General features: G+C 32.4%; 3 protein-coding genes across 6 annotated transcripts; all 3 read right to left on the minus strand.

The window, feature by feature from the left end:
• Positions 1-7,520: 7,520 nt before the first annotated feature.
• LOC130729589 (serine/threonine-protein kinase STY13-like) lies at positions 7,521-12,454 on the minus strand. 4 transcript variants are annotated; one of them, XM_057581391.1, is made up of 8 exons: positions 12,135-12,454; positions 11,834-11,985; positions 11,487-11,713; positions 11,112-11,244; positions 10,803-10,998; positions 9,300-9,424; positions 9,047-9,205; positions 7,521-8,229 (listed from the first exon to the last, which is right to left on the minus strand). In XM_057581391.1, exons 3-8 carry the CDS (start codon positions 11,615-11,617, stop codon positions 7,939-7,941), a joined length of 1,035 nt encoding a protein of 344 aa, XP_057437374.1. In that variant the 5' UTR covers positions 11,618-11,713; positions 11,834-11,985; positions 12,135-12,454; the 3' UTR covers positions 7,521-7,938. The 4 variants fall into 4 exon arrangements, with proteins under 4 accessions (XP_057437374.1, XP_057437375.1, XP_057437372.1 ...); XM_057581392.1 differs by lacking the exon at positions 11,834-11,985; XM_057581389.1 differs by lacking the exon at positions 11,834-11,985 and having other exon boundaries at positions 11,487-11,718.
• A 4,564-nt stretch (positions 12,455-17,018) lies between these two features.
• LOC130720574 (uncharacterized) lies at positions 17,019-20,265 on the minus strand. Its single transcript, XM_057571229.1, has 11 exons — positions 20,152-20,265; positions 19,573-19,656; positions 19,361-19,476; positions 19,163-19,264; positions 18,952-19,065; positions 18,312-18,362; positions 18,007-18,073; positions 17,865-17,918; positions 17,709-17,783; positions 17,510-17,545; positions 17,019-17,338 (listed from the first exon to the last, which is right to left on the minus strand). Exons 1-11 carry the CDS (start codon positions 20,263-20,265, stop codon positions 17,234-17,236), a joined length of 918 nt encoding a protein of 305 aa, XP_057427212.1. The 3' UTR covers positions 17,019-17,233.
• Positions 20,266-20,433: 168 nt separating this feature from the next.
• On the minus strand, positions 20,434-22,146 carry LOC130720583 (uncharacterized). The gene is made up of 4 exons (XM_057571239.1): positions 21,902-22,146; positions 20,960-21,084; positions 20,722-20,833; positions 20,434-20,610 (listed from the first exon to the last, which is right to left on the minus strand). Exons 2-4 carry the CDS (start codon positions 21,016-21,018, stop codon positions 20,434-20,436), a joined length of 348 nt encoding a protein of 115 aa, XP_057427222.1. The 5' UTR covers positions 21,019-21,084; positions 21,902-22,146.
• Positions 22,147-22,360: the final 214 nt, after the last annotated feature.

Below are 22,360 nucleotides of genomic sequence, written 5' to 3' on the forward strand. Positions count from 1 at the left end.
CGGAATTACCCGTGCCGTGCACGAGTTACTTTTGTTATTTATAATTTAAATTTCGTGTAGTATTATGTTTTGTATCTTTTTAGTAAATATATTTTAACAATTGCTTCAATTATATGTTCTTAATAGTGATAATTGTGTATTAATCTACCATAATTTTGTACCTATAAATTTTTAATTATTTAAATATGAATAAAATTTAAATATTTTAAATTATAAGACGTACTTAAGTTCACACATATTTTTGTATATACATTAAATCAGTATTTTTTATTTTTTAATACATATTTAATTATTAATATTTGATTGATTATTTTTCATATAAATGTTTCTATTTATAATAACAATAACAATACTAATAATATATATATATATATTGATTCAAAATGTTAATTTCGAAGAGAAATCAATATGTAACAACAAAATGAAAACCCACTTCTAATAAAACTCAAATCAAATCATAGGAAAGAATCACCAGATTTAAATAAACCAAAAAATAGATAATTTAAGAAAATTATTTAGATCCAAAGACTTTTCTTATTTTTGAATAAAGTCTCATGTGACTATTACTTTTAATTTTGAACTTATTCCCTTTTTTTTTTGTCGGCTCTTCGATCATACCTTTGGTAACCACCACCTACCAGGGACGACGGAGGAGAATTCAATTTTATCAATCCAAGCAGATAAATTGAAGGATTTTTGCCTTTCCCCTTCATGATTTAAAAAGGGGGTGAAACAATATATAATGGTGAATCAAAATGGGAGAATGGGTAAATAATAGGATCATGAAATAGGAGTGTTTATAACCGAACCAAACCAATTAAAACTGCTCAAGCCGATCAAAAAACTAAAAAAACTAAAACAAAAAAAAACCGATATTTTGTAATTGATCGGTTTGGTTTTCAGTTCCCATGTTCAAAATCGAACCGATCCAAACCTAACCAAAAGTATTTATTTATTCAAACAATTTGTTAGAAATATATATTTAAAGTTATTTTTTATGGATTTTATATATTAATATTTCCTCTAAAATAAGATGTCAATGTAAATCGAGAAAAATCATTTGGATGATTATTTTACATAAGATATTTACATTTAAAATCTTTTTAATAAAGACTCGTTTAGTATGTCGTATTAAGTATGATGGTATAAACTTATACAATACATTATGAGTTTATCCATTGTTTGGTGCCAATATTGTATTGTATAGACTTATCCAACAATCTACTCGTATACATTAAAATGATGAATTATTTAATCCACCATATAGATGAATGATAATATTGTGACATATAACCTACTTGCCACCACCACCACTCTCCACTATTGCCACTACAACCGGTATCGATATCATTGTCATCGCCATCGCTGTTTCTCCACCACCTCCACCACCACCTCCACCACCACATGAACAACCGCCAACTCCACTCCCATAATCACCACCATCCATTCTCATCGACACCACTCTGCAACACTGCCACCGCCACCACCACAATCAATTTCACGACCACACTTTTCACCTCCTACACCCTCCACTACTATCATCGTCATTACCACTACCACCACCCACCATTGCCGCTGCCACCGCCCTTCATAACTACCATCGTCGTTGTCGTCATTGTCACTCTAATTGTCGCAAACCGCCCTACAACACTATCATCACTGCCACCATTATCGCCACATCCACCACTACAACCAAATTCACCCTCCTCTTAAATTGCCTCAACTACCCCCACCATCGCCACTACCACCACCACCACCACCCTACCTCCACCATTCTACCACCACCACAACCACCACCCTTTGACATCGTCGCCGCCATTATCACCATCACTTCCCTTCAGCACTGCCACACCATTGTTGCCACCACCGCTCTTATAGCTGATTAATAATTTATTCTTAAAAGAGAATAATTTTTTTAATTAGTATTTTTGAGAAATATATTTTATTTTTTTCATAAGCTTTCTTAAAAGTAATATGTTTTTTTTTAAATTGTTAATTTTTTTATTTTGCTTTCAATTTTTAACATTGTTCTAATGATCAAGGTTTGATATATTTTTTTCAAAACCCTTATCTTAGGTAGCCTAACCAATTAATAAAAATACAATAACTAAAAGCTACTAATGAAGAAACGATGGTGTGAAAAATTTAACTAATTTTCCATATCATGTTTTAGGATTTTACACTTTTATTTTTTGTCGACAACATTCTACACTTTTGTATGCTGTAGCTTTCGACAATCTTGATGATTGCTTTTCAATGTCTCCAGGATATTTACACACCACCAATACATCAACCAAATTGAAACACCTGAATTTGCATCTTAAAAATTAGCATCTCATCTTACTATACGATTAAGAGATTGAAGAAATATAAAACCATCAAATCAAATTTTAGCATAAAAGAGGTCTCTTTTTTGTTTTCCTTAATTATATTTTCAATTGACCAGTAAAATAAAATTGGGATATCAAATAAGACAGAGACAAAAGGCAACTTAAATACAAAAGAGACTACATTACAGACAACAGAAAAATTTAACTATAGAGTTACCTTCATGATGATAATATGAACCTAGAGGAAAGAAGAAACCGTGAGATTCAAGTCTACACAACACTGGAAAACCAATATTAAAGAGAATTTTAAAAAATAAAATAAAAGAGTCAAGTTTCATCCTTGCAGGGTGAAGATTCATATTCATCGCGAGAAAAAGAAAAACCTCGAAGATTTGAAGGAGATTGTAGTCTTAGGGTAAAACATCTAATAAATGAGAGGAAACCTTGATCTGATAATGAATGAGAGAAATGAAAAAAAGAATGATTAAAGGGTAAGGTAAAAAAGATGAAAAAAGAGAGAGACACACCTTAATTAAGGAGAAACGTTTCTGGCATATGAGAGAAACATACCTTATATATCGATAATTATAAAGATTTACTTATATTTCAAGTATTCATTTCAAATTTGAAATTCACTAAATATATTAATTATATAGGTATAATGCAATATGATCGTAATTGCTCTCTGATTATCATAATTGCATAATTTTAGAATTTTATTTATTAAGGGGCTAGCCCCTCCCTGTAACAAAAAAAAAGAATTTTATTTATGTATAAAATTAATTAATAATTGTGAAATTTAAATTAAGAATTATTTAATTAATAACTTTCCTTTTATAGTGTTTAAATTGATTTTAAACATTTCATAATTTTTGAAATTATAGGAGGGAACCCCAATATTAATTTCGGATTATCATAATTGCATAATTTTAGAATTTTATTTATTCAGGGGATAGGCCCCTCCCTGTAACAAAAAAAAAGAATTTTATTTATGTATAAAATTAATTAATAATTATGAAATTTAAATTAAGAATTATTTAATTAATAACTTTCCTTTTATAGTGTTTAAATTGATTTTAAACATTTCATAATTTTTGAAATTATAGGAGGGAACCCCAATATTAATTTCGGATTTAAAATTTAAATATTTCAATACCCTAAATATTTAAAATATCAATTACTTAATTTATGTCATAATATTTTTAATTTGAAAAAAATAACAAAGATTAGATATTTTTATCATTAATCATTAATTTCGAGTTTCATATTTTTTATGAAATAGTTGGAGGAAATTTTAGAATTAATTTTTCAATGATAAAAGAATTGAATATTAATATGTCATTTAAAGTAAAATATTTATGAAATAGAAAAAAAAATTGAATTAAAAAAATTGAATATTATTGGAACCTGGAAATTAATTTCTAATTTTTTATTTTGAATTAAATAGTATTAGTGATTAATGACAGGTTGAAAGAAAAAATTGATGTTTTGCAATGAAAAAACACTCTACCATGGGGTTTTACTTTTTTTTTTTGAATGGAATGGAAAAATATAATAACGTATAATAAATGTGTTGATTACTTTTTTCTTTGAAATCACTGTATAATAAATGTACTGATTTGATTATAATTTTCTAATGAATATATAGTATTTCGTATAATGAACGGGAGAGCATATGTATATTTGTGCTAGAGTTAGGACTTTCCTTTCAAAAAAAAAAAAGAATTAGGATTTTGAATATATTATAACGCAAGAGTTTAATCAAGAGGATTCCACGTTAATGAAAAAAATTGAAGAGTATCAATCAAATTTAGCCTTAATGTTTGTTTAAAATAGGAAAACATTGAAATTTAGGTAGTGATTGATAAAGCTTAATAATGATTCTGGAGAAACTTAATAATGGTTGTTTAAAATAGGAAAATATTTGAAATTTGAATGGCTTTTTAATATAGTCGTATTTTAAAATAAAATAAAAAACGAAATTTGAATGACAATATATTTCTTCATTAATATATGTGTTTTTTAATTATTTAATTATTATTTTAATACATTTTTTCGGTAATATTTGTAAAAACAAATCTTGTAGTTATTTATTCATATATTTATTAAATGTATAATTAAAATTTAATTTCTAATTTTGCATTATTTATTCAAAATTTTAAAACATTATTTTAAAAGTTATTCAATCAATTTTAGCATTAATGGTTATTTAGTTTCAAAAAAAAGCATTAATGGTTATTTTAAATAGGAAAAAATATTCTAACTTAGGTAGTGATCAGAGAAACATAATAATGAGTGTGGAGAAACTTAATAATGATTTTTTAAAATTGCAAAAAAAAATTAATTTTGAATAATTTTTTTTAATATAATTGTATTACAATTTATCTTTTCTTTGGTAATTGTATTCCACTTCTCCTAATATATCGGTTTTTTTTTGCTCTATCAGAAAACAAAATATCGGTTTTTTTTTTGCAACATTATTCAATTAATATGTTCAAATCCTTAATTTCATAAAATTGTTACGTTCAGAAAAAAATTTCATAATTGTTAAGGTGGTGACTAGCATGAAAGTGTGGTTGGGTTGTTTACCATGAAAGACCATAAATTTATTATTAAATTAATTCAAAATACTAATTATATCATTAATGCTATTTTCTTTTTGACCAATTTATCCTCTTCTTTATCAATTTACCCAAACTAACTCAACACTTATAGAACCATTGTCACAGCGTCACAACAGGTCAACATCCTCGAAGCTTTTTGGATAAAAGCCATAAATTTAAAAACGTTAATTTCTATAAAATTAAATCAATTTCATGTTTAAACAAATCATAAAAGAAAATATATGATTTCATTTTGATACACAAGCATCAATTTTATGTTTAGCCTTCATCCCTTCCATTAACGAAATGCTTAATATTATGAAAATGAAATGTGCAATGACATCAATATCATGGTTTTAGCCACTATTTAGAGTTCTTCTCTGTCCAAATTATTTATATTGATTAGTCCTTTCTCATTTCGTTGTTTTCCCTGTAATAAAAATTAAAAGGCATCATTGTTTGAAACTTTGGATGTGGCAAGCTAAATGCAGAGGAGAAAGAGATCAATGAAGAGAGGAGGTGAGTGGGAGCGCAGGTGGGGGAAGAGAGATAGGTGGAGGGGAAGGGGCAAATGGTGGATATACAAGGGGGTTGAGAGAGGAGGAGCATGGGAGGAGAGGGTGGAGGGAGGAGGGCCTTTTTGTAACATTCTTTTTTTATTTTTTTCTCAACAAGTCACTACCATCTGCTGTAGCAGGTAATTTAGCTCTTTCATTTGTAAAAGACCTATCACTATCTTTCATCCTAGAAGCCACCAATTGTTAAATGTATAGTTTTAAATTTAATTTATAATTTTGCATTATTTATTTATAATTTTAAAACATTATGTAATTATTATTTTAAAAGCTTTGTTGTAGTAATTTTGTATCTGGGTTTCAATCCTTTTTTTTTTTGTTAATATCTCTTTTTACATAATAACAAAATCCATTTATTATGTACAATTTTTTTTCCAGATTATTTAATTCAATGAGTGTTAGGCATTTTTTTTGGAATGGTATAAAAAATATGATTATAAAAGAAAACTGAAAATTAAAATTGGAATTAACTTAGACCACAATAATTAAGGTGAGTTATGACTCGTAATAGTATGTTGTGACAAAAAAAGTAAATAGAATTTTTTTTTTCTTGGAGGGAAAATGAATGATTTTGGGGGTGCCATGTGACATAGGTTTCTAGAAGAAAACATTCTTTTCACATATATATATATATATATCTATAGATTTTCAAGATCCCTTTTATAATGATGTCTGTGTCAGTTATTCATTATTTCCACTGTGCTTTTACAATGGTGATACACTAATATTGGCTTTTGACGTTCATAACATAGTACTTCATAATACCATAGATAATAGAGCTGAGAGAATTAGAATGACAGATGTACTTTGGTTTTATGCCATAGGATATGTTGAAAGCTTGTTTTCACCTTATGGGGAGTAATTAATTAAGTTCTTAATTTATGTTCAATTTTGCTTTTCTGAAATTGTTGTCATTTCATACAAGAATAAATAAGATGAAAGATTGTGTAATTATTTCTCAAATTGACTTAGTTTGATGATATTGTTGAATGATTATTTTTAGTGCTTTGGACAATCAATTTGCTTTGTTTTTTATATTTTATTTGAAATGGAATGTGGGTTGCTGCTCTCAGTTTCATTCAGATGGTGAGGGACTGAGGGGAACAAGCTTCTGTCATTGAAAGAAGAAATTAAAAAAAAAGTGTGAAAATGGAAAGCTTGGAATTATATTGAAATAAACATTCACTGAGAAGAGGAAAATTTATTGATAGATAATTTCTTTTTATTACAAAATTGAGAATTGAAGTTCCAATGAGAACTAAATCAAGGAAATGACTCATTTAGTCTGAATACCATGAGAAGAGTGAAATCCTACCTGCTTCTGTAAAACTACTTTCTTTACATCTACATCAAATTTTCAAATAAAATAAAGTGAATAGTGTAATAATTGTTGAGTTTAATGGATATGCACCGTCAGTGTAAAACAGTTTTACACTGACAATCAATCACAACATGCCACGTAAGAGGAATAGTAAATATCATTTTAAATTCTAATTAAAACAAAGATATATTCTATGATGTGGCGGAATTCAATTAGGCGTCTGTGTAAAAAAAGTTTACACTTACGGAGTATTTCCATTAAACTCATAATTGTTTATAGAAACATACCAGATAGAAATAAGCAAAAAATCTCTGATTTTTGTAGGACCATAAGTTCTATATAGAGATATTTCATATTTGATAAATTTCTGATAAACCGCTTCTCCGTGTTCTTTAATCTCTTGCTCCTACTATGTGCGTATTATTTGTGCAGCAAACTTGCAACCATATGCAACATTCAAAGCACTATAACACACACACTATAGATTTTGTAATTACTTTTTAAGATGAGTTAATTTAATTAATTATATTGTTGAATGGTTATCCACTGGGCTGTTGTTAGTAACCCTTTGTGTTTGTGACAGTTTTTTCTTTTTTTATTTGTCAAACATTGCATTTGTGACAGTTGAAGTGATGGTTTTGATGACTTGGATTATGTGTTATAAGGTCCAGTGGTGTAATGAACCATATGATATAGAAAGAAAAATAAATTTCTGATCAAACCAATGTTTCACTGCAACTCTTGAGGTCGCTATAATATCTGTTCTTGGAAGTTCACATCATAACTGCAATGGAATCAGTAACACACCAAGTAGTGAACACAAAGATAAACTTCCCCAAATTTCTCTTATTATCCATGCCATTCCATACATTTAAACAGGAGGTGAAGGCCTTTGGATGAACCTAATTAAATACAACATCACATCACAGCAACCTTATCCCCAATTTTTCTTTTTCTTTTATGCCTCCTTACATATTGGTCAGAAGTATGTCAAAATAACATGTTGCTACTCTTGTTGAGAACATGGAAGCAAGGTGCGCAAAACTGATTTACATGATAATTGTTTTCTTGTCAAGATTCTGCTTGTAACATTGGTAACATTTGAGGAATCAGTAACACTGGTTAAAGCAGAAGAAAAAACCTTTTGGAGATTCCCCGGCATAATCTCTTCTGGCCATTAAAGCACTTGTGCCTGGAGTTTCTGGTGACATCACAACATTCTCAGACATAGCCATTCGCATCGGAACAACTGGCTTGGATGGTGAAATAGTAGTGAGATATTGAAGAAGCATCTGTATGATTTGACTAAAATTGGGGCGATCATTTGGATCCTCCTTCCAACATGAAGTCACAATCAGAGCTAAATCCTCAGGGAGGTCTTCAGAACTAGGCCTTGTATTCTGAAATAGAAAAGTAGATATTTATATCATGAATCTTAACTGATCTCCAAGAATAACAGCAGCACGTTCAGAGACTAACACATCAAATTATTTTTTGATTACAATTTTTTTTGGTTGCACACATCAATAATTATGATTGTAGTCAAATAATGATCTAGATAAATCAGAATATAAAATCTAGGTAAGTAAATTAGCCCAATGACATAATCTATGTACTCCAGAGTCCAGAGTACAGTTGTTTATGCAGTATCAGATACATGAGTAGTTGATAATCAATCTAGATCAAAATTGCAGTTTCCAGCAAATCTTCTATCATACTTAAAATGAAAGGTTCCTGCACTTTCAAGTTTCAACGGAATGTACCAAATTAAGGGGTTAAATTTTTTCCAGGATGTAACACAAAAACTATTAAAAAACATGTTCAAAAGTGTCAAGAAATTGTTAGCCTTTCCTAACATTGTAACTCTTCTTTTTTGTTTGGTTTCCCAGAGTATCTCTTACCAAGTAGCTGAGAGACTAATCTCCCGACTCCTAGGTATAATCAGGTACCAAAGTGGGGATCCCTCCCAACAGTATTTTTTTCATACACAGATCCCTGATCCAGGGATCGAATCGAAGACCCGACTTAAGAGACCCGAGTTTCTTCCACTCGGACCAACACTTAGTTGGTACATTGTCACTCTTCTGCAGTTCTACTTCTGATGTTTCTATTACTGGGATGAAAACTGTTTGCTAGTGGCCATAAATCATATAAGTATTTTTACCTCTATGCATATAATTCATTACAGTATGCACCACACTACAGAATGTTGTATACCTTAAAAGCAGCTGCATATGCTGCCTGGAGATTAGACATGCCTTCAAAGGGCAACTTATTATGGATGAGCTCCCACAACACAATTGCAAAGCTATACGCATCCACCTTATGGTTGTAATGCTTCTTCTCCCCATGTCTTAGAGTGACAGTGCTGTAAAGCTGCCATAAACCACAAAAGAAATTATAAATTACCTAGCATGAACCAGTCAACTGGAAAATTGATGAAATTTCGTTTTTAGCAGTTAAGAAGTACTTCAGGCGCCATCCAACGATATGTCCCCGTCTCAGCAGTCATCATCTCTGTTAAGGACTCTTCTCTGGCAAGACCAAAATCCGCAAGTTTAACAGTTTTATGATCTGCTGTTAAGATCAAATTATCTGGGAAAGAAAGAGGAAACATATGATCAGAACTACACTTGTTCCTTTATGAGTATAACAGATAGATAGATAATGCTTGATATTCCTATCAAGTTATCAGTAGATATTGCTTGATATCCTTACTAAATATTCTCTATCATCTTAATGGGGTAGAATGTCTAGCTTAGAAATACAGCATAGAAGGGAATGAAGGAAGGTATATAATGGAAGACCATATTCATAGCATAGCTTTCTATATGTGCATAAATTGCCTGAGTTGCTAACCAAAACGTATGCACTGGTAAATTAGGAACAATGTCCAAATGTCAGCAATGTTATATTTTCAGATATTTGTCAGTCCTAGGCTTGAAACTGTCATGAACCAATTATCCCAAAAGCTTAAGCTACTGGGTAAGGGCCACATGAATGGTTTTATATTATTATTTCTAACACGCTCCCTCATGCAAGAGTCTGTTTGAGCTTGCCCGTTTGGGCTTGAAGCGTGGAGAATGCACATGTCCACCTACCATGTGCTTTAACTCATTTTTTATAGAAGAATTGAGGGCGGCAAGGATCGAACTCTAAACTGTTTGGTCATAGAGGCTCTGAGTTCATGTCAAAGAACCAACTATCCCAAAAGCTTAAGCTATTGGGTAGGGGCCACATGAATGGTTTTATACTATTATTTCTAATAGAAACTACATAACATACATAAAAAGAAATCACAAAAGCTGATTCTTTAAAAAAAACAGTTACCACCAAGAAAACACCATTTTTTTCATTTTACTTAAAGGCTCTAACCAAAGACAAACATCCCTGAGCAATTAAACATGCATGCAAGATACAAAATTCTAGCCAAGTCTCGATCTTTTCCATTGTGAGTTACCAGCTAAAACTCAACGGTTAAGTTTCGCATACAAGAGATATGACTAATGAAGTACTTATAAATGACAGGGAATCCTTATCTTTGAGCTAACTTTTGGGGTAGAGTCAAACCTATCCCAAATTCTTATACAGTATTACAGTCAATCCTTAATCAATTGTTGGGCCACCCTTGTTGTATTTGAAATTAAAAAATTGGCCTTGATCTCTCCAAGCTTCACAGGAAAAAGGGCATTGACCTAACCCACCAGTACATATGATGGGGATATGGCCATTTCAATGAATATGAAGTTTGTGTTTTTTCACGCCCCAGATGTCCAATTCTGGGCATGAGAGGGTGATAAGTCTCACATTGACTAGAGGTACGAGTACGACTAGTGATGGAGATAGGCCTAGTACTTATAAATGAGAGTACACTCCTCACCTCTGAGCTAAGCTTCTGTGATGGAGTTTGGCCTAGTCCAAATTCTAAGATGAACAAATTGATAAGTTTCAACAACCTCATAAGAATGAATACCAGGTTTAAGGTCACGATGAATGATCCCATGGGAGTGTAAGCATTCCATTGCCCGGGCAATATCAAGAGCAAATCCAACTGCCACATGCATGTCCAAGCACTTCGGCCGGATACTCCATAGATACTTGCGCAAAGTTCCTCCTAACAGAAGTTCAGTTACTATAACCATAACAGGTTCTTTGCAGGCCCCAATAAACTGTCATCAAACAAACAAAAGGTTTTGTGAGAAATATAAACATAACTTAAGTATCACTTAATTTAATAGCTCTATCTGTGTATTTCCCAGATTCATGTTTCTGGGATAACAACCTTAACTAGATTTTTGTGTTGAACTCTAGATAACATTGCAATCTCTCTGGCAAACCGAGCCTCTCTCCTAGAAATCTCTTCTGGGGTTTCTCCCTTATTAATAATCTTAACAGCAACGTTTTGATTTTTATATCTGCAATCAAGAAATCCAGTAATCATAAGACAAAAAACCATCATATAACACAATTCATATCCAATGATGGGTACAAAATATGTAATTGTCTATACAGATTATCCACAAACAAGTGAATGTAAAATTGTATATAAATCTACATAGGAATTAAAACAGAGTATCTAATACATATGAACAAAAGAGAAAATGGGAATTTTTATCAGAGGGATTCAAAAACCAAAATTAAATTTAAGTTGACTTACTTTCCTTCATACACCTTGGCATGGGCACCTTCCCCAATTTTAGGCCCAACAAAAAGTTGTTTGGAATCTATAAGCCACCTAGCATCCAAATTGAACTCTCCAACTGAGTGAACCTCATTGCCAGATCCCATTCTACTTTCCCCCCAGAAGATGTGAAACTAACCAGTATAGACTTAGTATAGCTAGTAGCAGAATCACCCTTATTTAGTAAAAGACCATGTCCTTCTCTGCACTACAAGGAACAAGTCTTTATTAGTTTTTTGTTGTTGGGCCTAAATTTGGTAATTACATGCAATAAATCAAACCAAAACTAATGATAGATTACACTGAAATGAATCAAACCAAACCTATAAGAGAGCAAAGGAGGGAACTTTGATTACTGGATTTGACAAAAGGAATTATCAACTGTTCTCATCACAGAACAGAACTATCCCCAAATTACCAAGGACTCAGAATAAACTGTTAAAAAACATGTCAGTGATCCAAAACCCTGAAGGTTCTGTCAACAAGCAGAAAAGTATAGCAGAGGGTTCAGAATATGAAGGAAAGAACCAACCAAAAAAAGAAAGAAAAAAACAGATCAACCCTTTTTCTAGAAGTTGGAGATTTGGAACAAAGAGAAGAAAGTGGAAATATATATATAAGTACTTTGTTTTTGTTGTGTTCCCTCTTTCTTTGTTTTTGTTGTGTGTTGAGTTTCTGCAGGGAAAGTGAAGGAGCGGTGGTGTCTGTGTCAGGAAACAGTGGAAGCAGTGGTGGTTGGTGGTAATGGATGGTTTTTCTTTGCAATAAATTATGCAGAGAAATGGTCTCTGAAGAAATTGCCTATACTGGATAGGAAAGAGGGGAACATTTGCATTAAATAAATCAATTACATGCAGGTGGTACTTGAACAATTATTGATGGCTGAAAACTGAAATGGAGTAACTGTGTGTGTATTTTGAATGCTGAATGTGAGAGTGAAGTGGTCAACGGGAATAGGCGTGTGTATTAGTAGATGGAAATTCATTTTGAACCACCATTTTATATTGTTATACCTTACTTTACTGATATAATACTCGTTCGTTGCATTAATTTATTTACAATATTTTTAATATGAAGATGAATGAAGCTCTTATGTAAAAGTAAGATGAATTATTATTATAAGTTATTAAATTTAATCATTAACGGTCAAAATTAATATATGCTAGAATCTAAAACTTTACTTATAAAAATTAAGTATTTATCATTTAAATTAATCACATATTGGTCTATTGTTGGAGTTTTTTTTTGAAACTTGGTATATTGTTGAAGTTTATAACAATGTTTCTAATCCTCTTTATAAAAATCTGAAAGATTTGATGTTCCTGTTGAAAAAGATTATGAAAATGATGAGATATATAGATAGAGTTCGTTTAGATCTCCCTTTCTGCTAAAAATACACTCTTCGGTCACTATTATAAATAAAAAACAAATTTTTAAATTCATTCAATAAATGATGTATCTAGTTTATAATAATGACTAGATACATCATTTATTCAATGAATCTAATTAAATAATAGTGACCGGAGAATGTGATGAGTTTAACTTCACTTAAAATATTTTTGGCTTATTTTATCTTGTCTGGGGTGAAAACTCAATAAATAAAAATAATGTTTTACTTTCCAAAAGTTATTACTCTCTATGTTTCTATATAAGTGTTGCTTTAAGGTTGTTGCACACTTATTAAAGAATAGTATTTAATATTATTGTTTTAGTAAAATTACGAGGTACCTTTATCTCTTATTAATTCTGTTTTTTCAATTCTCCTACCAACAATAAATTAAAGGTAAAATTGGTAAAGTATAAAGGAAAATTGGTAAAATTGGTAAAATTACAAGGTACCCCACACTTTTATTGTTTTAGTAAAATTACAAGGTACCCAAAGTATAATTAATAATCTCTTAAAATTATAAAAGCGACAAGTAAATAAAAAGAAAAGATGGCTATTCGCGGCATGGCACAAGAAATGGAGGAGTGGTGGCCGCCTTGAGTGTTGTTTCAGCTCTTGATGTTGCCTTTGATTCTGTTTTAGGTCTTTGGTTTGGCTTTTCTCTTTTGTTTAGAGAGGTTATTGTTGTTTATACATTAGATGGTGGCTAGGCGATTGTGCATTCTAGGGATGTTTGAGGTTTTGGTCTGTTGTATCCTCATTATCCTATTTGAGCTTAATCTCTTCCTCTTTATTATATATAATATATATATATATATATATATATATATATATTTGGTTTTCCAAAAAAAAAAGAAGGATCGAAATATTGACAATTATATATAAATGAGGAGTATTTTTTAAGTATGAGGATCAAAATTTTTCGTTGAAATTTCATAAACACTCTTCACACCATTGATAGCAATAAAATAGTTGTATTTTTAAAAGCAGTTTTACTTTATTCTATTTAAACAATATTACTTTATTTTAATTATTTTTATGGATTACTATTTGATGCAGGAGCAGATTAATTAAGGATTTATAACTTTTAGCATTTTTAAATACACTTAGGATATATTCTGTTTTAAATTAAGTTAGGATAAATTTATTAGGATTTGTTATTTTGTTATTTTAGAATTAGGATCTTATTTTCAGATTAGGATCTTTTATTTTTAATTAGGATCTTTTAGGATATTATTTATTTTTCTGTTAGGATATTTTCTTTTCCTATTTAAGCACTTGTAAGGCATAGCCTATTGCAGTTTTTGATTGATAATAAACTTCAAGAGTTTTCTCTTCTACTCTGGTGGATTCTAGTGTATTTTTTAGGGTTTTAGTGTTGGCTAATTCCCTTTCTGGTGGATTCCAAAAACCTTTTCCTTTAGGATTTGCGCTTGCAATCCTAGTACGACTTCCGCTGCATCAAGTCGTATCAGAGCAGGTTTCTCCTGACTCTTTTCTTTGCTTGATCAACCATGGAAGATCAACCAGTGACCAAAGCAGACCAGAAGGATGTTACCGCAGCTCTTACCGCGGCCCTATCTGCTGTGACACAACAAATGATGACGTTCACGATGACTATATCGGCGCATTTCAACAATACCAACAACGGTAACCGACGACGAGACAGGAGAGGAAAACCACATAGGTTTCCGCGCGACAACAACAATCGTTCTGCTATGTACTTACCTTCCCAATCCTTACCTTCACCATCAGTATCTCATCCTTATTACCAAGTTCAATACCCAACCTCTAAAACCACCGAAACGCCACACCCCCAACCTGTTACATCCAACCTTATCAATCCTTACCCCAACATATCACCGACTGTAGATCCAATTTCCTTGCCACAACTCCTACCAAAACCTACTTCAAATTCATGTCCATCTACAAGACCTATGTACGCAACTTCTTCGGAATCAGATTCTCAAATTTCATTTGCGTCATCCTCTATTTTTGACATGGAAGATGAGGCAAAAACGTTGGTGGATGATTTGGTACCATCTGCGTAGAAACCAAGGGAAGTTGACGTTACAAAAGATGAAAACTTTGGCCACATGAAGTCCTCAGAGTTTCTTACATTCAAATCTGCAACTCTTCTTCTTACAGGAGTAGAAAGCACAATTATCCCCTATAATGCAAAAGCCCCCAAGGTTATTTTGGAGAAACTGGAGAGGTTAGATTTGATTAAAGATAGTGATGGTGCTCATGGGATATTTGTTGAAGGAGATGATGAAAAAAGAGTTCGGAGTTGTAGTAATGGTGTTTTTCATTTGGTTGGTTTGCATATTGAAGCCTTTTATTTAAAAGAGAACTTGTGATCAAGTTCTTTGGAAGAAGAGGAGAATGTAAAGACATCAGAGGCACTTGGTTATGAAGCATTTATGCGGGCATCAAATAGTTCTACACAGACTTGGGTATTCAACCCTGACATTCTTAATGTCGTTCATGAGTTCCGGATAGAGGTGTCCTTTTTTTACATTAGAACTCGGGGTTGAGTTCTTCACAAGAAGAGGAGTCTGATGCAGGAGCAGATTAATTAGGGATTTATTATTTTTAGTATTTTTAAATACATTTAGGATATACTCTGTTTTAAATTAAGTTAGGATAAATTTATTAGGATTTGTTATTTTGTTATTTTAGAATTAGGATCTTATATTCAGATTAGGATCTTTTATTTTTAATTAGGATCTTTTAGGATAATATTTATTTTTCTGTTAGGATATTTTCTTTTCCTATTTAAGCACTTGTAAGGCATAGCCTATTGCAGTTTTTGATTGATGATAAAATTCAAGAGTTTTCTCTTCTTCTCTCGTGGATTCCAGTGTATTTTTTAGGGTTTTAGTGTTGGCTAATTCCCTTTCTGGTGGATTCCAGAAACATTTTCCTTTAGGATTTGCGCTTGCAATCCTAGTACGACTTCCGCTGCATCACTATTGTTCTTGTCGGTCCAAATGACCATAAGGTTTAATAGCATCTCAATTAGTTCAAAGGTCTTACAACTAAGTGAGCATCATGTTAGTTGACTTATTGAGGCAAGGAAAATCTCGTCCAGACACTAGCCGAGCGGACACAACCGCCATAACAAGTGAGACGACACAATGTTATCCAACGATAATCATCATCTCGAAAGTCCTACACTAAAACTTCCTAAATACCTAGAGTCACAAGTGTAGCAATCACCATGTCTGTAAATATAGGTTTGGTTGATCACTTACGTAGGCGTTAGTCCTTTTGCTAATTCATTGTTTTTCTATGACTTCGAGATTCTCCCTTTATGCTCTCAAAAGGACTTGAGTGTCAAAGTTTCATTACGGGTACTTCCCCCCGTCGTACCTCACCAGCGTGCCGGAAGAACCTTCCAAGGTCGTGCAGCAATCTGAATTTGATGTTGTCTGTGTGAAAGAAAAACTAATTCTCAATGCAATGGTTCAAACATGTAGACGACAACGTCTTATGAAGAATCACTTGCAAAAGAACATTCTCTTCAAATTCCATGGGTGGAGCATATTGAAGATCTAGTTCCATAGCTTAACGATTTGGAGAAATCTATTCACGTATCCCAAATCCATACTCATAACCATCAAGCAGAAAAATCTCCTGAGAGTCATGTCTATCACGAGCAAACTAAGAGACAAGAGGAACCAGAGTGTAGCCACGTCAAAATGATGACTCCCTTCAAAGAATAATCAGGCCGAACCGAAGGCGTATTGGCAAAGTTTTAAAATACTTTCTCCTGAAAAAGTATGACGATAGCCATCTCTAGAGGCTTTCGGAAGTCGGCTGGAATAGAACCCTACCTCGTATGTTACAAGATCTTTTGCTAGGTTTGAACTGCCCAATAAAGTAATGGAGACATGACTTCATTTTGAACAACAACAATCCTAAACACACATATTCATTAAGGCATGGCTGGTGCAAAATCAATCCATTCAATTGTTCATTGAATAAGTTAGGGAAAGAAAGTCCCCCCCCCCCCCCTCTCTCAAAATTCATATTTTAGAAATTAAAAATCAAGCAAAAGCTAAAATCAAAATATTGAAATAAAAAAACAAAGGGAAAGTTATATGCCAAAACTAAAATCTCAGAACCTTAAAGTTGTCTTCAGTATGTGTGTTTGGATAACAATGTGTTTTTTCTCAATCCAATAACATTGTGTAGTTGGAAAAACTATTCTTGAAAGTTAAATATGTCTGTTGAAACTTGAATGTGCTTTCAGCTGGAAAACAAACACACTATATTATCCATTCCTCAATGAAGAGGATAAAAAAACTCCTTCTTAATTGCATAATAATCCCTAGCTTCCAGTGGAGTTAAGGGTCAGTCCCTGAAAATAGTCCCTCTCAGCATTAGCCATACGTTCTTGGAACATTGTCCATTCTTTCTTACACCTCTCCCTCACCTGATGGATGCAAACCAAAGTTTCAAATCAATATTCGTAACATATATACATGTTCATGTAAATTCAGCTTGAATTTCATCTAAGTGTATAGAAGATAAATTGGTAAAATGAAAATACAAGTCATGTGAAACCGAAATTCAAATGTGATAGCAAGATGGAGTTCATACATACCCCTTCCCATGGTGCCCTGCCAGTCTCTGCTTGCCCCTATTAAAAGAACACAATTCAGAGAAAGAAAGAGAGAAAATTGAGAAATCTAATGTATAATGTGATGAGAATTTTTTTTTTTTTAGAAATAGAGAGAAGTGAAGTGTAGGTAGAATATTTAGAGTACAAAAATCAAAACTCAAATATTTTAAGCATTACTTACTTGGTTCCCAAGTGAAGGAACACTTTGATGGACAATCCACTGAGCATCAACAACTCCTATTTTCTTATGAGGAGTCTGCATATCCAATCTAAGTAAAGTTCATTGAATCCAATCATGGAAAAATAAATGTTTATCAAAGAAATATAAATTATTAACCTCCACACATTTTCTGAGAGCAAAATCAAGACCCCATCCATGAATCAGGTCATTCTACAAGGCAACAAAATGAAAAGTAAGATATGATTTTTGCAAAGACAATAACAATAGAAGACACAAATGTAATTCTGAATTCTTAAACCTGTATCATATGCCACACACAGCGCCATGCATCTCTGGAAAATACAGGAGCCATGATCTCAACAAATCTGAGCATTTCAAAAATTAAGCTAAGTGAGTTATATATGATCCCCTTTAGAAGTTTGTAAGGAGAAATGTGTTCTCATTAAAACCCAATGATTTGGGAACTTGTTGAAGCCAAAATCATGGGTGACAGAAGCAACATCCCTTAGTTTTTGCTTCAGTCCACCATGAGTGACTTCATCGTGATTTTCAAACGAGTTTTCAAACATGCAATAAACTCTTCAGAAGTTAACAGTTGCTTACGCAGCACAAGGTGGCAAGTTTGGCTCTGGACACCAACCATTTTTCTCATCCCTGCAGGAAGAATAAGGAATAACTATGATAAAAGAATAAAACCATAATCTAAATGGCCGTTCCAAAAATTTGATTTTTTAGTGCAATGACATTGATTCATATTTGTAATTAATCCCATAAGTGGAATGCTTCGTTTATGCTGTTATTGTTGATGATAGTTACTAGAATTCGAGTTAGGTCTGATTCTACTTCAAAAGTTAGCAAAGGTGTGAAGGTTGTTATACCCTTAATAAATACTTATTAGGCCATATCTATTTAATCAATGTAAGACTTCTCAACATACTCCCTCAAGCCTGGGATTGGACATGAGGAACAAGAAATTTACAGGGTTGAATGTCTGTTGGTGCCTCATATATGAGTGATGTTCAATAAACTAATATAAAATATACTTTTTGATACCATTTTAGAGTTTGAGTTTGTCTTAACTCTACCCAAAAAACTAGCTCAGGGTGATGGTTACTCTACTCTTTATAAACACTTATTAGGTGAGTCATATCTCTAGTCAATGAGGAACTTCTCAACAATAATGATTATGTAGTGATAACAAAAATAATACACAAAACTAAAACATGATAAGGTATCCACTTACTTGTGTACTTCACCTTTATCCCTTTTCCGTGTCATTTCCCATGTAAAATCACTTTTCCGATCTAGACCAGGTTGTGATATCTCCAAACCATGCTTTCTTACCATTTTCAAGTACCTAGAATAGAGATATATGTCATTACAAAAAAGTTCACCAGCACCATGATTCCCATAACACAAAGACATGGTTTTGGCTATTGATACTTAGTACTTACTCCTCTGCATCGAAATTCTTCAAACCAAGATCCTCATCCCAAATGAATATGTAATCATAGGGAGCCACAATGTCAGGATGTAGAAAGCGTTTAGCATACCACCTTCAACCAAATTCCAAGTTTTTATATCAAAATCAAACTTGTTACAATTTATAAATTGAAACAAAAACTCTATGTAAATTGTGACACATTACCAACCATTTAGTTTGCTTTCTAGCACTGATATGAATTGCTTTCTTTGACCACTCAAAGTTATCCCATTCACTAGCGCGCCCATCGTAGTGAAACAACACAATGGTGAAGTTTTCTGAGAACTGTGATTTAAGTCCAAAAGTCATACAAAGAGCAAAACAAATAGAAAGATGAAGAAAGAAAAATTAATGCTGAACAGGAACAGAAATTCAAATAACCTTTTTTATTGCAGCATCAATGTTGTTTCTCTGATCATACCCGACAGTAAAAGTTACAAGATACTTGGGTTTGATACTTAGGTCCTACAAGTCCCACCTCCATCAAGAAACGAGTCAGATTAGAGAAGGGAATAAAATACGTAACTTGTTCAATTCTTCTTTAACAAGTCGTTCTTTGTTTGGCTCAAATAGGAATTGCTCAATGTGAGCTTCAAGTTTTCTCTACAGAAACCACATGAAGTTTGATATGTCAATTAATGCTAGAACACTACAAAAATATTTGGTATGACTGTATGTATTTACATACTAATTGAGTGCAACGTGAACGGACTTTAATGTAAATCCATTAGAAGAGTTATGCTCACTTTTTATCTTAAAGCTAAGAGAGTTTAACGTCTGTTTGCACCGTGCCAACATGTATTCAAACATCGCAAATGTTCACTTTCTCAATAATGATTTACAACTTTGACACTATAGTAATCAATCACACATTTAATAAAGGGCTATTTTGTGATGAAAATTATTATTTTTGCAGATTAAAATTAGTCTTTTGCTTTGAGGTGTAGAGAATTTGCACACCTGATCGGGTAGACCCCACAACCGACGAAGATAGAGATCTGATTGAGATTCCACAATTCTTGGGGGTAGTCTTTCAGCTCCATGAGGATTTGTAGGAACCCAAATCTGAATCATGATATCAAATGCAGCTATTGATTAGAGTTGTATGAAATGGTTGCATGTTGAAAAAAAACATGGATTTTTTTGGCTTTATGTGCACTATAATCTTAGTTTCATCGTGGTTTTCTAACGAATTTTCAAACATACACTAAGATGAAACATTTTGGCATCATAAAGTTACAATCAAGCAAGAGGAAAAAACCAGACCTTTGTCTCATTTAATTTGGGAAGCTCATGGGACATGCTTCTATCTCCCCTAAATGAAGCCCAAGCATCCCAAATAGGCTTGGTTGGAATTTTCGAGTAGTCTTCAACATAAGTGAGATCAATAGATGGGAAAATGCTAGATGGGAGATTCATCTAACAAGTAATATATTTCATACATTAGACAAAAAAAAAGCATAGTGTTAGATAAATCATCACTTGACATGATTGAAAGAGAATTTAACAATATGGTGAAGAAATACACACCTTAGTTAATGATAGTGTTGGAGATGACACCCCTAGAAAGAAGCCAAAAACAACTCCAGCAAAAGATGCTAATGTGAGCCTCATTGCTTCATTATGGGTTTTTACACTTCCACTATAGGCAAAAAACAAGAATAAATCATGTCAGTTATAAATATAATGCAAATTCCTTTGAAATTGGAGAGGGAAAACATATGAGAAGAGCAATTTATGCCATGAAAAATAAAAGCCCAAGTCACACCTTCGTGTGGGAGTTCCCTTTGTACCCATTATCTTATGAGCTATGCACTCATGGACCATGCAAGATTTCTTTTGAGAATGAATCTTGTATCTGGCCAAATGAGACAACCCCTGAAAAATTAATACCTGTAAAAGACATGATAATCATGTTTAAAATCACTAATGATATAATAGCACCATCCTAAGCTCTAATGAAGCAAAACTTAACTCAATCAATTAATTTCAATATATGATCGGTGTTTTAAATTGTGATTTTCAACCGCAATTGTAGCTGCAACTTAAAGGGTTTTTGAGTCATCATAAGAGCCACAACAGCATCCGCAATTGTGATCACATCAATCCGCAATTTCGTGAAATAATTACAACGACAACCGTGATAATAAGTTAAAACTGGTATATGATCACTACCCACACAAAATGAGGATGAAGCTAGTGATGTTACAAAACTAAGCACATTCAAATCTAATAAGGTGCAATTATCTAACTGAAACTGTCAAAAATGTAAAAGAGACTGTTTCAATAACAAAAATTGACTGTTTCATGTGAAGAGGTTCCTTAAACTTCAGAAAAAGAGACCATTTCAATAACAAAAATTGTGTCACAAACAGAGTATGTTGTGTCAATTTCCAATGTGACATTCCTTGATTGGCAAAGGTATACTCTAACATCCACTCACTCTCCTTAACCATTTTTTAACAAACAAACTAAAACATGGAACATGGTAGTACGAGATTGGCTTTGATTTAAAAGACAACAGATTTTTTTTTTTAAAAAATAACACAAGTAAAATGCAAACACGAATTGCAATAGGAAAAACAACCAATATCACTTTTCATTGATTGAATCAAGTCAATCAACAATGGAAAATTTCTGCACAACCTCAAATCAGAGAGATCCCCATTATTTGAAAAAATAAATAATCATAAGGGAAAGGAAACATTACCTTGATGTAATCTTGGCGTTTACGGGAGAAACTATTGGTCTATGAGAGATGTATGATCTAATAGAAAGAGGGTAAAATGATGGACTAGGTGAGCTATGATTTGTTTTGTTCTTGAAGAATTTTTTTTGAAAGGATTTGTTCTTGATGTAATGTTTCCAATTGTTGTTTGATTGCTGAGAGTGTAAAAGACAAGGCAATTTATCTCCTGAGGATGAATGTAAGTAACACCTACTTAGAATTCGTTGTGGGCCACCATCACCTAGGCCCTACTAAGTAAGAAAATATTTTTCATTTATGATTGTTGACTACCTTTTAATTAAGGTAACTAGTATTTCTTGAAATAAAACAAAAAGTGACTATTATCAACCCCAATGTTATTAAACTCGGTTCGAACCGGTCGGTTCAGTATAAAAATTGGTGACCCAGACCTACGGTTGAACCGGTATGTTTGTTTTGAAA

This window comes from Lotus japonicus, chromosome 1 (genome assembly GCF_012489685.1).
Source record: "Lotus japonicus ecotype B-129 chromosome 1, LjGifu_v1.2".
Classification (NCBI taxonomy): Eukaryota; Viridiplantae; Streptophyta; class Magnoliopsida; order Fabales; family Fabaceae; genus Lotus; species Lotus japonicus.